At 39.3% G+C, this 15319-nt stretch overlaps 1 protein-coding gene across 8 annotated transcripts in view; it reads left to right on the forward strand.

Annotated features, from left to right (window-relative positions):
- The window catches only part of MYO9B (myosin IXB), a 76563-nt gene that overhangs the window by 29753 nt on the left and 31491 nt on the right, over window positions 1–15319 (forward strand). For all 8 annotated transcript variants that reach the window (XM_026654983.1, XM_026654984.1, XM_026654988.1 and 5 more), the window contains exons 3-12: window positions 3057–3151; window positions 7268–7330; window positions 8528–8627; window positions 9347–9447; window positions 9786–9915; window positions 10471–10560; window positions 11025–11141; window positions 11508–11642; window positions 14404–14525; window positions 15141–15282. In XM_026654983.1, coding sequence (XP_026510768.1) covers window positions 3057–3151; window positions 7268–7330; window positions 8528–8627; window positions 9347–9447; window positions 9786–9915; window positions 10471–10560; window positions 11025–11141; window positions 11508–11642; window positions 14404–14525; window positions 15141–15282 — 1095 coding nt within the window. The remainder of the gene's footprint in view (window positions 1–3056; window positions 3152–7267; window positions 7331–8527; window positions 8628–9346; window positions 9448–9785; window positions 9916–10470; window positions 10561–11024; window positions 11142–11507; window positions 11643–14403; window positions 14526–15140; window positions 15283–15319) is intronic.

A 15319-nucleotide genomic window follows, 5' to 3' on the forward strand; every position in this document is an offset into this window, starting at 1 on the left:
ATTTACAAGGATGTAAACATTAATTGACTGCAATCCTGAAAATGTGTCCTTGACAGTGTAGTGTACTCTAGTACAAGTATGGATTCCAATGAGAACTGCAAACGAAACAGCATGATTAGCGTTGATGCAATGCGCCATTGATGCTTACGCCATAACTGTCCCAGTGGTTTACTTATGGCTGTCATTTTCAGGATTCTGTCATACATGGCCTTTCGGTGAAATCATTCCATGGATTTGTTATATTAGGAAACACAAATTTCATCTAGGAATTCATAACTGGGGCTGCTTGAAGTTTTCACAGGAAATGTTTGTGGCAGAACTTTCTGCAGATAAAGTTCACACTTGGGGGTATAATATTTTCTAAACTGCTGCCTTTCCACACTCTGACGGCACTAGGTCATTTTTGTGTGCATTTTAATCAAATGACAAGATCCCCTTAAATATATCTCAGCTATAAAACCTTAGTTTGGTTTGATTTTTGTCTTGACTTCTGGCTATTTTTAAAAAAATGTATAAAGGATCTTTATTAAGATTTAATACCAAATGATAAACATTTTAAAAAGTCACAATTAAATGTTAGGGATATGGCAGGACATTACACTGTTTTCAGTGCTGTCTATTAAGCAGCAGCAAGTGTTCCTGTTCAGAATTACCAATTTACAACTTTAAGTATAGGATAACACAGGTTTCAATAATGTTTTCTTCCTGTGCTGGAGCTGTTGATATCTTCAGATTTGGTGCACTCCATTAATACACAGACTATGCATCCGAGAGCCATCATAACCTGAATAATCATGAAATCTATGGGCACTTCTAGGGTATAGATTCCACAGGGAGACTGCCTGGCATGGAATGCATCTTAAAGTCTTAACATCGGGTGAGAGTTACAACAAAAGGGAGCCAATACCTGCAACACTTGGAAACAAAACCTAGCAGATTCTTTAAAAAATAATTTTGTGGTCATTTACATTAATTTGCATAAATGTACATATATCTGTAAATACATATTGCCCATTTATCCTAATTACCCACTCCACACATTTATTACACACCCTCTTTCACTTTATCCCAACTCATTACACATGCATTCCACAAACAAAATTCTTTCTGCACCTACTTCCTTTCAGTTGTGCACCCTCTAATTCTGCACCCACCCATCCACTCACTCTTCAGAGATATAGCCACTCATTCCACTCTCAGATCCACCCATTCCATGTGCACCATGTCTATTCCAGACACCATTCGTTCCTCACGCATCATGCATACACATTCTTTCTACCTGCTCATTCCACATACACATTGCTCATCCTAAGAACCCCCACTCCTGAAAGTTCATCTCCAACTGACCGTCCCCACCCATCCCTAGCTTCCTGCCCTCAGCTACTCCTAAATTAACCCTTTGACTTTTCCACCAGGCTCCTGTAGCAGGGCTGCCAGTAAGGAGTTTTCCCTAGAGTCCAGTAGGAGGGATGAAACTCCCCGAAGTTTATGGCAGAAAATTAATTGAAGACAGGCTGGTACTTTCAGATTTTATATCTTAATTCCCCTTAGGCTAAAGGCAATAAAATTGCTGCTGACATATTTCAATCTGAAAGTCTGGCTATCAAGGTCAAGTAAATGTGCTGCTGTCTGGTCCATAAACTGGCCCACAGAGGGAAGGTTGTTCAAATAATTTTAGGCCAAAACTGATCTATAATCTGTAACAGCAATACAGGCAGAGTTGGAGTAGGTGGGTTAATGACATTTAAATTGGAACCCTGCGGATGGGGCATGCCAAGCTGAACAGACATGTGATTGTGTCAGAGCAGCAGTTCTCAAATTGTGGGTCAGGACCCCAAAGTGGGTCGCGACCCTGTTTTAATGGGGTCGCCAGGGCTGGCTTAGACTTGCTGGGGCCCATGGCTGAAGCCTGAGCCCCAGGGCCGAAGCCAAAGCCCGAGAGTTCAGCCCTGGGTGGCAGGGTTCAGGTTACAGGCCTTTTGTCTGGAAGCCCTTGGGCTCCGCCTTGCCCCCCCAGGGCAGCGGGGCTTGGGCAGGCTCAGGCTTCAGTCCCCCCTCCTGGGTCGTGTAATAATTTTTGGTCTCAGAAGGGGGTTGTGGTGCAGTGAAGTTTGAGAACCCCTGTGTTAGAGGCATTGGAGGTGGTGATCTACTGTCTTTAGTGTCCTGGCTGCAGTATTTGTTGTTCCTCTTCCATCCTTCTCTGAGCCTGGGGAAAGTTATTCATTAAAGTGAAAAAAGAGGAAACAAATTCTAGCAACTTAATTATTGTTTCTCTGGTCAGAGATTTTAGACTGTCAGACTGAATTCTACTCCTGAAAGCTGCTCATGCAAGTCTCTTCATGACAAATACTAATGAACCTAAAATTCATTCATTAGTTGAAAAAAATGTTGAAAGGACCAGTTCACTCTGAGAGCAATTCCAAGATGAATTTCTGCTAAGCAAAGCCATATCTGTGAACTTCCATTTTTCATACAAGATTAGTTTGATTAATCCTCAGAATTCAAATAGGCTAACTTTGCAAAACAGACTTTAATTTCATATTTTCTCTTTAAAGACAAAGCAACTTTTATATTACTTTGTAACATCGAGGGTGGGATTCATTTTTGGGAGCAGGAAGCTTGCTCACTTTGTGGTTTTGACTACGGAGAGGTACTTCCTTGGTAGCTGCAGCTTTTTTCCCCTACACAAGATCCTTCTCTAAGCTCATACTTGCTTTCTAATGAATTCAGTTGTTTAACTGAGGTTTCCTTTGTTAAGCTTTCTTTAATCTTGGCTGTTCGTGTTGCATATTAAAGTAATTTCTAATAAATTTAAGAGCCCCCTTCCTCAAATCCTGAAATATTGTCTGAGCAAAATGTACTGATATATGACAAATAAGAAAGGAGTCTTAGCAACTGTTCACTCTTATAGCACATGCATCTTGCTCTTTCATTAGGATTTTGGGTGTTTAGTGCCAACCAGTAGTTGGATGAACAATGAACAGTGGAAGCTATGTACCAGCTTACTCTGTTTCACTGATGAAAATATAGATTCACCCTGTGCTTTGTTACAGGCTTTCGGAAATGCAAAAACAGCCCATAACAACAACTCCAGTCGTTTTGGAAAATTCATTCAAGTTAACTATTTGGAGAATGGTATTGTCCGAGGGTAAGTATGGCATGAAGTTCTTTCTGGAGCTAAACTATATGTTCTTGTGCAGACTTGATGGAGTATGAAATATCTTTTCATTTGAGCATTCCTCATATGTGAATGATCTGTTTCTGTGGATGGTGATTTCAGAGATACATAACTTCATTTCGTTTGGGTTTTTCATAGCCCACATAAAAACAATGCCTAGTGCTTTTCCTCAGTAGGTCAGAGGTCAGTATTTGTCTCATCCCCAGTTTGCTGAGGTGCACACAGGGGAAGTGGCTTGCCCAAGCTTACCCAGCATGCTACTGGCAGAGCTGGAAATAGGCCCAGATGTCCTGAGTCCAGTCCAGTGCTCTGTATGATAGGCCACATTGGCCAAGATAATTAATCTCATTTGAATATATCCCTACACAGCCATGTTTTTAATAACACAGTTTAAATTAGAAATACAATTAACAATGTAATTAATACAAGTTAAGATATTGTCTAAACAACAAAGTAAAAGAAGCAGAGGCAAAAGGGCATCCTTTAAAAAAAATGGAAGTTAAAGCCTATTGAGGAAAATAGGAGCATAAACTCTGGCAAGTGAAGTGTAAAAATATAATTAGAAAGGCCAAAAAAGAATTTGAAGAACAGCTAGCCAAAGACTGAAAAAGTAACAGCAAAAAATTTTTTTAAGTACATCAAAAACAGAAAGCTTGCTAAACAACCAGTGGGGCCACTGGATGATTGAAATGCTAAAGGAGCACATAAGGAAGATGAGACCATTGCGGAGAAACTAAATGAATTCTTTGCATCAGTCTTCGTGGCTGAGGATGTGAGGGAGATTCCCACTCCTGAGCCATTTTTTTTAGGTGACAAATCTGAGGAACTGTCCCAGATTGAGGTATTATTAGAGGAAGTTTTCGAAAAAATTTGATAAATTTAACATCAGTAAGTCACCAAGACCAGATGGTATTCATCCAAGAATTCTGAAGGAACTCAAATGTGAAATTGCAGAACTACTAACTGTGGCATCTAACCTATCACTTAAATCAGCTTCTGTACCAGATGACTGTCGGATAGCTAATGCAATGTCAATTTTTAAAAAAGGCTCCAGAGATGATCCCGGCAATTACAGGCCGATAAGCTTAAGTTCAGTACCAGGCAAACTGGTTGAAACTATGGTAAAGAACAGAATTGTCAGACACCTAGATGAACATGATTTGTTGGGGAAGAGTCAACATGTTTTTTGTAAAGGGAAATCGTGCCTCACCAATCTACTAGAATTCTTTGAGGGAGTCAACAAGCATGTGATACAGTGGATATAGTGTACTTAGATTTTCAGAAAGCATTTGACAAGGGTCGCTCACCAAAGGTTCTTAAGCAAAGTAAGCTGTCATGGGATAAGAGGGAAGGTCCTCTCATGAATCAGTAACTCCTTAAAAGATAGGAATCAAAGGGTAGGATTAAATTATCAGTTTTCAGAATGGAGAGAGGGAAACAATGTGTCCACCGGGGTCTGTACTGGGACCAGTGCTGTTCAAGGTATTATTCATAAATGATCTGGAAAAAATGATACAAAGCTACTCAAGCTAGTTAAGCCCCAGGCAGACTGCAAAGAGTTACAAAAGGATCTCACAAAACTGGGTGACAGGACAACAAAATGGCAGATAAAATTCAATGTTGATAAATGCAAAGTAATGCACATTGGAAAACATAATCCCAACTATACATATAAAATGATGGGGTCTAAATTAGCTGTTACCACTCAAGAAAGAGATCTTGGAGTCATTGTGGATAGTTCTCTGAAAACATGTGCAGCGGCAGTCAAAAAAGCTAACAGAATGTTGGGAATCATTAGGAAAGGGATAGATAATACAGAAAATATCATATTGCCTCTATATAAATCCATGGTATGCCCACATCTTGAATACTGCGTGCAGATTTGGTCGCCCCATCTCAAAGAAGATATATTGGAAATGGAAAAGGTACAGAAAAGGGCAACAAAAATGATTAGGGGTATGGAACAGCTTCCATATGAGGAGAGATTAATAAGAGTGGAACTCTTCAGCTTGGAAAAGAGACAAGTGGAGGGGGTATGATAGAGGTCTATAAAATTATGACTGGTGTGGAGAAAGTAAATAAGGAAGAGTTATTTACTCCTCATAACCCAAGAACTAGGGGTCACCAAATTAGGGGATGTTGTGAAGGTCCAGTCTATAAACAGGGTTCAAAAAAGAACTAGATAATTTCATGAAGGATAGGTCCATCAATGGCTATTAGCCAGGATAGCAGGAATGCAAAACCATGCTTTGAAGTGTCCCTAGCCTCTGTTTGCCAGAAGCTGGAATGGGCAACAGGGGATGGATCACTTGATGATTACCTGTCCTGTTCATTCCCTGTGAAGCACCTGGCATTGGCCACTATCAGAAGATAGGATACTGGGCTAGATGGACCATTGGTCTGACCCACTGTGGCCATTCTTATGTTCTTAAGATTGTCACTGTATATTTAATTTCCTGCTAAATGGTGGCTGTTCCATGTCATCCATTGTCCTCTCCATGTTGTAATTTAAAATAGTTTCAGATCTACTATTTGAAAAGAGTTTGGGGAGAAGTGAAATAGAAGTGAGGAAGTTTCTCTTAAAAAAAAAAAAAAAAAAAAAAAAAAAAATCACACACCAGTTGAAAGACAGGTGCAGGAGAAAATGATGACACTAAACAAGGTAGTTAAAACTCTGTACACATGCATTAGCTATTACTTGGGGGCTTAATGTAGCTGAAGAGGAATGGAGGATTCGATGTGTGTTGGCAAAAAATGTCCCCAAATGTAGATTCATTTTAGCTAGGGCATCGTAGTTACAAAACGCATTAAAAAAATCAATATGATGGTGTCTAAATATAACTTGAACTCTGCAATAGACACTAAACATTGCAGGTTATTCTTTAGGAGTGCTCCTATCCAAAAGTGGAGTAACTTTATATCAGTTGTATAAAGTGATTAAAGATTATTTATTACAGCAACAGTTAGATGTTATACTGGATCCTTCATTACAAGTAATAGGTTTTGTCCAATAATTGCCTTCTATATGTCGTCTTTGCACTTAATTATCCATCTAACATCATACGCTGAAATCTATTTCTGTCTTGGTGAATAAACTTTGTATGTATGTATGCAGAATACATAGCAGCATCACACCACACATTTCTGTAAACACATTAAATGCTTGCTTTCATGAGGTGGAATGAGATAGTTTAGAACATTAAAAAGGAGTTTTGGTTTATGCCGCAAACCTGTCTGTGTTATGCCAGGTATTGAAATTGTAACAGTTAACTGTTTCTGGGGTTTCGATGCAATGTTCTATTGAAAAGTCTTATTTATATCATTGCTGTTTCTTAACACGTCAGAGATGAACAACAAGCCTCCACTCTGTTTCAGTGCTTTAAGTATTATTCTGGATTAATTTGGCATCTTTACAGATGAAGTCACCCCAACTCAGGAGATTGGTACCATGTGAATTCATTTGTTTTCTGTCTCCAGCATGAGAAAAGGCTACTTCAGCTCTGGCTTCATTCTTTGTCCATTTGTATCCCCTGTGGAAGGGTAGATTGTTCTGTCGCTTACTCGCCATACAGTTTCCAACACAGAATTCCCTGCTTTCTGACCTCCTGCTGTGGCTGGTGGGGTGGTCCAGTATGGGCCAGCAAATTCAGGAAGTCTGGCAACAATGTTTCTATTATATTCTCTCTGCATGTTGTGGTCTTTGCTTGAGTCCCTAAAGTGATAAGCAGCTCTATTGGCAAAATCAAGTTGTGTACAGTATTTATGGTTTTACAGCAACAGCTAATCTTAGTTTAATCGTTTTCCATTCAGATCTACCAAGATAAAGCACAAAAAGATAAATGTTCCTCAGGGTAGCTGCCCATTTCAAGCATTCTCATTGTATCCTCTCAAAGCCAGCACGATACGACTGAGCTTTTTGTCTCAGGCTATCAGAGGTGACAACGAGGCCATTCTACCCTGAGCTCTAGGGTGTATGAAATCTTCATAAACTCACTTGTAGCTAGTTGCTGTTTAGTGTTTAATATCCAGATGCTCTGTTTGACTGTGTTGCCCCATTCATGTTTTATTTCTTTTGGGGGATTGCAGGGCTGTTGTTGAAAAATATCTGCTTGAAAAATCTCGCCTGGTCTCTCAGGAAAAGGATGAAAGGTAAGAGGAGATTCGTATTTTGTACTGTCTGTTTGAATGTCTCTCCCATAATCAGTGATGTCCACCTCTCTAAGCAGTCTTTTCATATAAATGAAATTCCACAATTGTCTAATTCTCCTGACAAGAGACTAGATCACAATGAGAAGAGTTTGGGGTGAATTGTTGGTACGTGTGGGCAGGTCATCAGCAGTTTGTGTATCTGTCAAAAGGCTGGACTGAACCCAAATGAATACTGGCTAAATATGTACTGATTAGTGCTCTCTAGAAATATACTCCTAGCGTGATGGCTGCCAGTCCTGATCAGATAACAAGGATTATTTAGAGTTACGAAAATAAAGTTAGCTCAGTCATGTCATGGTGCCAGTATTTGTTAGAGCTAATAGACATTAAACATTTTAAAGGTGAGCCGCACAAAGTTTTTCACAAATTGGGCTCCCTCCCCCCACACCCCTTCCCACTGCTTATGATTTATGTAGAGGCCTGAAGGTTTTTCAGAGAACTTTTCTGCTTCTTTGGGGTTTTTTTTTTTTACCTTAAATATCTGAAGTATCAAGCCCAGTTTTGGTGGAAGAACTGTTTGGAGGCTGGGGTCTGTCTCGGATCACTTGTGAGCTCTATGACGTTAATGGGAGTGAGAGTACAAAGACCTTCTTTATCCAACATGTTAACTAGCAATTGAAGTTAAAATGCTGTTCCTTGACACTAGTTTTCCAGTCATCATAAAAGCAAAAAGGACGCCAGCCCAGTTCTTTTCCCTTTGCAAGTCACCTTTAAGCACCTTCCCTTTGTGCACTTGGACACTGCTATATACAAATGAATTTGTGACAGTGGACCCAGAAGGAGGAAATACTTAAGCCATTTTGAGATTTCATATAAAGGTTTCTTCTTCTCGAACCAGTGCTGCTTATCTGGATGTATGTGCTGGGAAAACAAATTATGCACTTTTACTTTTTCTAAGTAAATTCTCTACAATAGAAGTACAATTCTTTATATATTACTTTAATAATAAAGAACAAATGAGAGGATAAGAGTAATTTTCTTCCTTGGGATTTTTTTCTAAACACTGTATGTGTCACTAATGATATGTAATGTAGTAATTATGGCAAAGGTGCCGTTTTATCAATTTGGAAGCATGTAAGGCTTAAAGAGAAACCAATGTCATATCTTCATTAAGTAGAAATATGTTTCAATCTATAGGAACTACCATGTGTTTTATTATTTGTTACTTGGAGTCAGTGAGGAAGAACGTAAAGAATTTCACCTCAAGCAGCCTGAAGATTATTTCTACCTCAATCAGGTAAACGTTGGTACTCTGTGTGTAACTTCAGAGATGAAGGTGCTGTGTCCCTCTTTGAGATGTTGTAGTGATAAAGGACACCAGAGCAGAGAATCTTTGTTTCCTGTTGTGTCCTGTGATGATTCTCTATCTAGAAACTAGTTCAAATGGCAAAGGTGGCTTTTTGACAAAACATTGCTTCTTAGCTATGCAGCAACATGAGCATCAACAGCACAAACCGTGGTATGAACCACTCATTACTCTTCTCTCTGTGGATGAGACTTAACCCTCACCAAACTTGTCTATGCTTCAGCTTTCTGGGCCCCATATTAGAGATCATGGCAGGTCCTAAAGATGAACCTATGAGCACCATATTGACATGACACAAAATTCCCTTTGTAGAACTGTTTTAGAGATGTTCTCAACCTCAATATCAGTAATTAGACTGCACTTTCTGTTTGAAGACTGTTGATTGTGCTTATAGCATCTTTCAGCTGGAGACTGGTTGAGGAAACGGGACAGAGTATGCATTTGAAGTAAGAGCTTAGTCTTGCAGTTGCTGTAAGAAAATTGAAATAAACAAAATTCTGGACTTTGCCAGAGCAAAACAAAAGTTGCTTCAGGCCTGCACTTTGGATGGTTCATCTTCCTTCATTAGAGTGGTTGCATAAGAGTTGTGCCAGTATCTCTGTTGTTCAATGTGTTTATGTGAACTGAATTATTGTGGGGCTTTTCTGTAGCATAACTTGAAAATAGAAGACGGGGAAGATCTGCGCCATGATTTTGAAAGATTAAAACAAGCCATGGAGATGGTTGGCTTTCTTCCAGCAACTAAAAAACAGTAAGTAGAATTGTTTAGCCTCTTTTTGCGGACAGCTGGCAGTGAAATTGATGTGAAGTAGTCTGTATTGCTGTCTGTGCTGTAAAAATGCATTATGAACAGAATGGTGTGGTGTGTTCTAATTTGTAAGACATCAAAACCATATTTACTTTGCTAAGCCCATTAGAAAGCAGGGAAAGTAGAGGGCTCTTTTATGGGCTGCTGTAGGCCAGTTGTGTTCTCTGCATCTCTTCAAATAGCCGTGGCTGTGTTTCTGTTACGCACTCTGGCTGTATTAACCTGTTAACTTTAATTAGAACAGCAATTTAAAAAAAGTCCCTATTGTTTTTATTCTTCAGGATCTTTTCAGTACTCTCAGCTATTCTTTACTTGGGCAATGTTACCTACAAGAAGAGAGCCACAGGTCGGGATGAAGGGTTGGAAGTGGGACCCCCAGAAGTACTGGACACCCTCTCTCAGCTTCTGAAGGTAGAGTATTCCCTTTAATGAGTGCCATAAACATTAAGCTGCTGTCATGTTCCACCTCAATAACTTCTTGGGAGCATTTTGTTGCTCAAGTTCAGCATGCCCCAGAACTGGCATAGGAGTATTGTAGGGGTATCTTCTTGGGGAAGGGAGCCAGCTTGCTATACTGAATAGGAATGTGCATGCTGTGAGTGACTTTCTTGGGGACAGGGAGAGATAAAGGGGGTGAAATACAACCCAAAAGATGGGAATGGTAAAATCTGGTTACTCTGTTAGTTCTTCAGCTCTGTATCAGGAGCAGAGAAGTGGAGCTTAGATTGTCAGCATTGGGGCCTTTCCACTACAGAAATCAATCCTAACTGCATGTAAACTGAAAAAAGGATTTTAAGAAGCTCAAGGACTTGTAAAACTTATTCAACCACAGCTGTAGTTGTCCTAAGGGTTTGACTTCGGTATCTGAGGAATTAGTAACTACCGCTGTCACCATATTGCTGTTGGTCAGGTAGCTAACATTTAAGGTTGTCAGTAATTCTTGTTTTTCTTGCTTTTTGTGTGAAGGTCAAACGAGAAATTTTAGTCGAAGTGCTGACAAAAAGAAAAACGGTGACTGCTAATGACAAACTTATCCTGCCATATAGTCTCAGCGAGGTGAGTGTCTAAAGGCATTAGAAGAAGGAACTTGGCCATTTACCCTATAGCTGACCTGCATTGGGAGTCTGTTGGTAAAAATGCTAGAACAGTTGTCTTGGGCTTTTCTTACTCTTTAAAATCACTAACCAGAAAATAGTCCCTGATTACATCTGAGCTGTGAATATCATCATGTTGTTGGATTGCTGTGGGATTTTAACTTAAATACATATTTTAAATAGACATGGCCAAACTCCCATTGTCAGCTTGTGGAAAAAGTTGTGTATTATACATTTAATGAGTCAATAGAAATGAATGTTAAAATAAAAACAAACAGAACCAAAGCTAGGGCACTGAAAGCCCTTATACTGTGTCAGTGAAAAGTTCAACAATGGAGTAATGTTATTTTTTCTGACTGATACTGCACCACTGTAGGAAAGTCCTCATATTTCAGGCCAACTTAATGAGCTGTTTTTTATCTGCAGGCTATCACAGCTCGTGATTCAATGGCAAAGTCACTGTACAGTGCCCTGTTTGACTGGATTGTTCTGCGAATTAATCATGCGCTTCTTAATAAGAAAGATATGGAAGAATCTGTTACAGTAAGTTCTTCACCAGAAATAATACCCTTCTAAACTCAGCTATTGTAGTTGTGCACATAACGCTACCAAAGATCACCCAACAAGACAGTACGCTCAAATATCTGGAGTGAAATCCTGGCCCAATTGAAGTTAGTGGTAATATTCTCAATGACTTCACTAGAGCTGGGATTTCAAGATTGGTGTCAAAAAGGCAATGATCTTCTATCATCTTGAAAAGTGTTTGTTAAAATTTTAAACATGCCAGTCATATTAGAATAGACAATATTACTCATGCTTAGTGCATGGTCAACAACCACAATTGTAATTGTATGATTAACTCACTTTCATGATGGCCTACCTAACAGGATTTCTGCATTGTTTTCTCAGTGCTTGTCCATTGGTGTGCTCGATATATTTGGATTTGAAGATTTTGAAACCAACAGTTTTGAACAGTTCTGCATAAATTATGCAAATGAGCAGCTTCAGTATTACTTCAATCAACACATTTTCAAATTAGAACAGGTAAGAAAGCACATATTGAAGGCATGATCTCCCAGCAAAAGTTTAAGGAGGGTAGTAAAACCTTTTATTCATGTATTCATTTGCCTTGCTTTATAAAGCGCCTAACCATTGCACAAAATTAAAAGTATCCCCTCTCCAAAAGCTTATGCTGTAACATTATAGTTGTGAAAGTACTTAGTTAAAAATCCTGTTTCAGGTCCAAGTTTATTTTGTGGAGTGTGTTTGTATTATGGTAGAGGCCCCATTCGCGTACCAGGGTCCCATTGTACCAGGCACTGTACATGCACAACAAAGACGGCTCCTGCCTCAAAGAGCTCAGTCTAAACAGAAGATGGGCTACAACACCAGGATACAACATAGATGAGGCGAGCACAAGATAACAATGAAACTAAGTTACAAATTTTGGGACTGAAACTTCATCAACTTCCTGTAGCCAAAAAGGAAGTTAATTTGGAAAGGTTTGGGAAAGCAGTTGAGGTTCGTTTCAAATTATTTCATCCGTTCATAAATACTTTGATTTAGTTGCTTGTACCTGGATATCCTGCAGTGAATTAGTCTTAATGCAGTTAAAATAGATGGGTCGTATTTTTGGGTGTGTGCATATAGAGTGAAATTACCATTCTGGGGCATATGGCACCAGAGTGTCACAATGTGCATTTATTTGATGGTACTGGATTTACATGTATGCACTGGCATATTGTTATTAAATAGGAGGTACCTGGTAAATGTGAAAACATCTGGCCAATATTTCTAAACGAATAAGAATGAGGAGATTCAGAGTGATGCTTCTCAGCATGTCCATAATTAGTTTATGTTGCATGTAGATGAGACGGCATTAAAAGCCATTATTATTACCAGAGTGGCTAGGAGCCCTAGTCATGGACTAGGACCAGGATACACACACCCTCTTCTTCTCCTCCCCCGGCCCAGGCTCTGAACAAATGTAGAACAAAAGCCATATACAATAATAGTAAATCAGACTATATATAAGCAAGAGGGTGTTTTATGGTTACCACAGAGAATGTAAACTTTTCTATGTCTTTAACCTTTCTGTAACAACTTGGCTGGCAAGAAGTCTCTGTACAGGTGTTTCCACAATCCCTGTGACTTCAGAAGCTAACAGTATAAAGGGGGGTTAGCTGGCTGTTTTCCTGTGGGTCCAGTTTCTTTATTAACTTGTATTTAACTGCAGTAAAGTGCTTGAGAGAAGTCTCATTTGTTTGCTCAATGGGATAATAGAGATTTATCTTTCTGTGCTCTGGCTTTAACTGGTCCTGGGTCTGGAACCAAAAATTATTAATCTTTCAATTGTCAAATCTCTAGAGCACAGAAACAGAAATAGTATCCAATAATAAGGTACGCTGCATCTTCTGTTCTGCAATCTGGGAAAAACCTATCACTTTCCTAATTTTAAATGTCTTCATTAACACATTCAGTATTTAAAATATTCAGTTTTTCTCATTGCTTCCCCCTCTTGGTGGTGGTTAGAGAATGTACTTAACTGCATGGATACATATCAATTACATGCTGTGTGTCCTGTAAAATCAGCTAGAGCACTTTGTGTGTGCACGGTATTTGATTTTACAATGTGCTTTGATGTGTGGTGCAGCATTCAAGATTAGAAACTGGTCTTGTGTCCTTAGGCTTGTTGTTTCTTTGTTTTCTTGCTGCTGGCTTTAGAAAAAAACAAAAAACAAAAACTTTTCTGGGTCATGACAAAATAATTTGTCCTATGGTCAATCTGCGTGAGGGATAAATTGCTCTGTATTATGTATCTTATGAACAGTGTGTAAATAGCTTTAAACAAAAAGTAAAGGAAAAAGTTGCTCAAACACACACATTTCATAAGTAAACACAGTAGAGAGCCAGCAGCGTAGTAATTTAGGACAGGGTTGTTATCCAGACTAACCAGAGTAAATAGTTATATGCTGTTTTTTCGTTTTTCTAATTCTGTTTTCCCAAACAGCCTTAATCCTTAAGTAATTCATTTCCTGTATCTCTGTCTGCGTGGGTTCCCTCAGGGATTCTTTGTATATCTTTTTGAGTAGGGACTTGTTCATAGAACTTAAATACCATTTTTTGTAGCGTGTTGTGCATATAAATCACACAGAGTAGATAAATTGGACAGATTTAGTTCCACTCAATTGACAAGGATGCATTTTCTAACATCCATCATGTAGAAAGCACCTCCACTTCACATTCTGCTGCTTCTCTCTTTTTAAACATGTGGTTCTGTTTTTCACCGGTGTGTAAATACATTACTCAGAATTGTAAGTGTATTATCTCCAAACCAATTTGCCTCTGGCTTTCACAGCATGAAGAAAAGCTGATTGTGGAGCTGGCACTGCTAGGTTGTTTGGCACAGAAGTATGTGGCGGTGTACTTTGCACAGCTTTATCAAACAAAACTCCAAATCTTCTGAACCAAGGCAATGCTTACTGCAGGCAAGACGTATCTGCCAGTCGCCCTTAGAGAAATGGATTCCATGTCTCACTCCCCAGTGTTTTGTAGGCCTGGTCTGCCTGGCTTATGGAATTTACCATACAGAGATGAAATAAAATATTAATTAGAGAATCTATGCTTTAGTATCTATAAGTGAAATATTTTTTTTCTGGTTCTGACTGCCACTGTATGAACTAACAAACTTGGAACCTGGCAGTATCTATCTAAGGAAGCCCTGATGTGGGATGCAGTGTTTAGTTAGCAGGGCTTGACAGGGTTGGCTGCTGTGGTGATATGGAAATTTTCTTGAGTTGCACAGGAGGAGTATCAAAGTGAAGGGATCGCTTGGCACAATATTGACTATACAGATAACGTGACCTGCATTCACTTAATCAGCAAGAAGCCCACTGGCCTCTTCTATCTGCTAGATGAAGAAAGCAAGTAAGTATCAAGTTTCTTCCTCAGGACTTGCTGTGTGTGTCATAAGGGAAAATGTCATAAATAGAGGAAGTTAATGGTTATGGTAGATAACAGATTAAGGGGAAGGAGGGATCTTTGTATGTACAGTGTACAGCTAAATCGGATTCCTCTCTGAGAAATTACGCCAGTATGTTGGTGTTCTTGAGTGCTGCTGTAAACAAAACTTGGAGTTTTCACTGTATAATTATGGAGATAGTATGAAGCACATGGCTGTGGAATGTAATTATGAAAGTGCTGTAAGATGTAACTACTTAGTACCAGTCCTTACAAAGTTTGATAGTGGAAGGTGGGTATGAAATGTCTATATGTACAATAGATGTTTCTAAATACAGTATTCTGCTTTGCTGTGGACTGCTTTCTGCTCAAAAGTTAACTCTGTAACTCAGCTCTCTAAGTGCCAAAGCGGGACTGTAAGCTGCTTACCCCTGTGTAGGGCATATTTATCCAGTTTGTCACTGCTAGTGACATCTTGGACTGTACCAGCTCACTGCTCTCTGTATGAGCAGGCTTACCTTCATTCATACTTGGAGAGCAAGAAGCTGACATTTCCCACTCTGTTTCCTACTTTGTCCTTAGCTTTCCACACGCCACCAACCAGACCCTACTTGCAAAGTTCAAGCAGCAGCATGAGGAGAACAAATTCTTTGTTGGGACACCAGTGAAGGAACCTGCTTTTATCATCCGGCACTTTGCAGGGAAAGTTAAATATCAGATAAAGGTATGTAGCAGATTTTGAATAGTCACCAAAGGCCCTT

The sequence above is a fragment of the Terrapene carolina genome, unplaced genomic scaffold (genome assembly GCF_002925995.2).
Source record: "Terrapene carolina triunguis isolate 2854851 unplaced genomic scaffold, T_m_triunguis-2.0 Scaffold194, whole genome shotgun sequence".
Classification (NCBI taxonomy): Eukaryota; Metazoa; Chordata; order Testudines; family Emydidae; genus Terrapene; species Terrapene triunguis.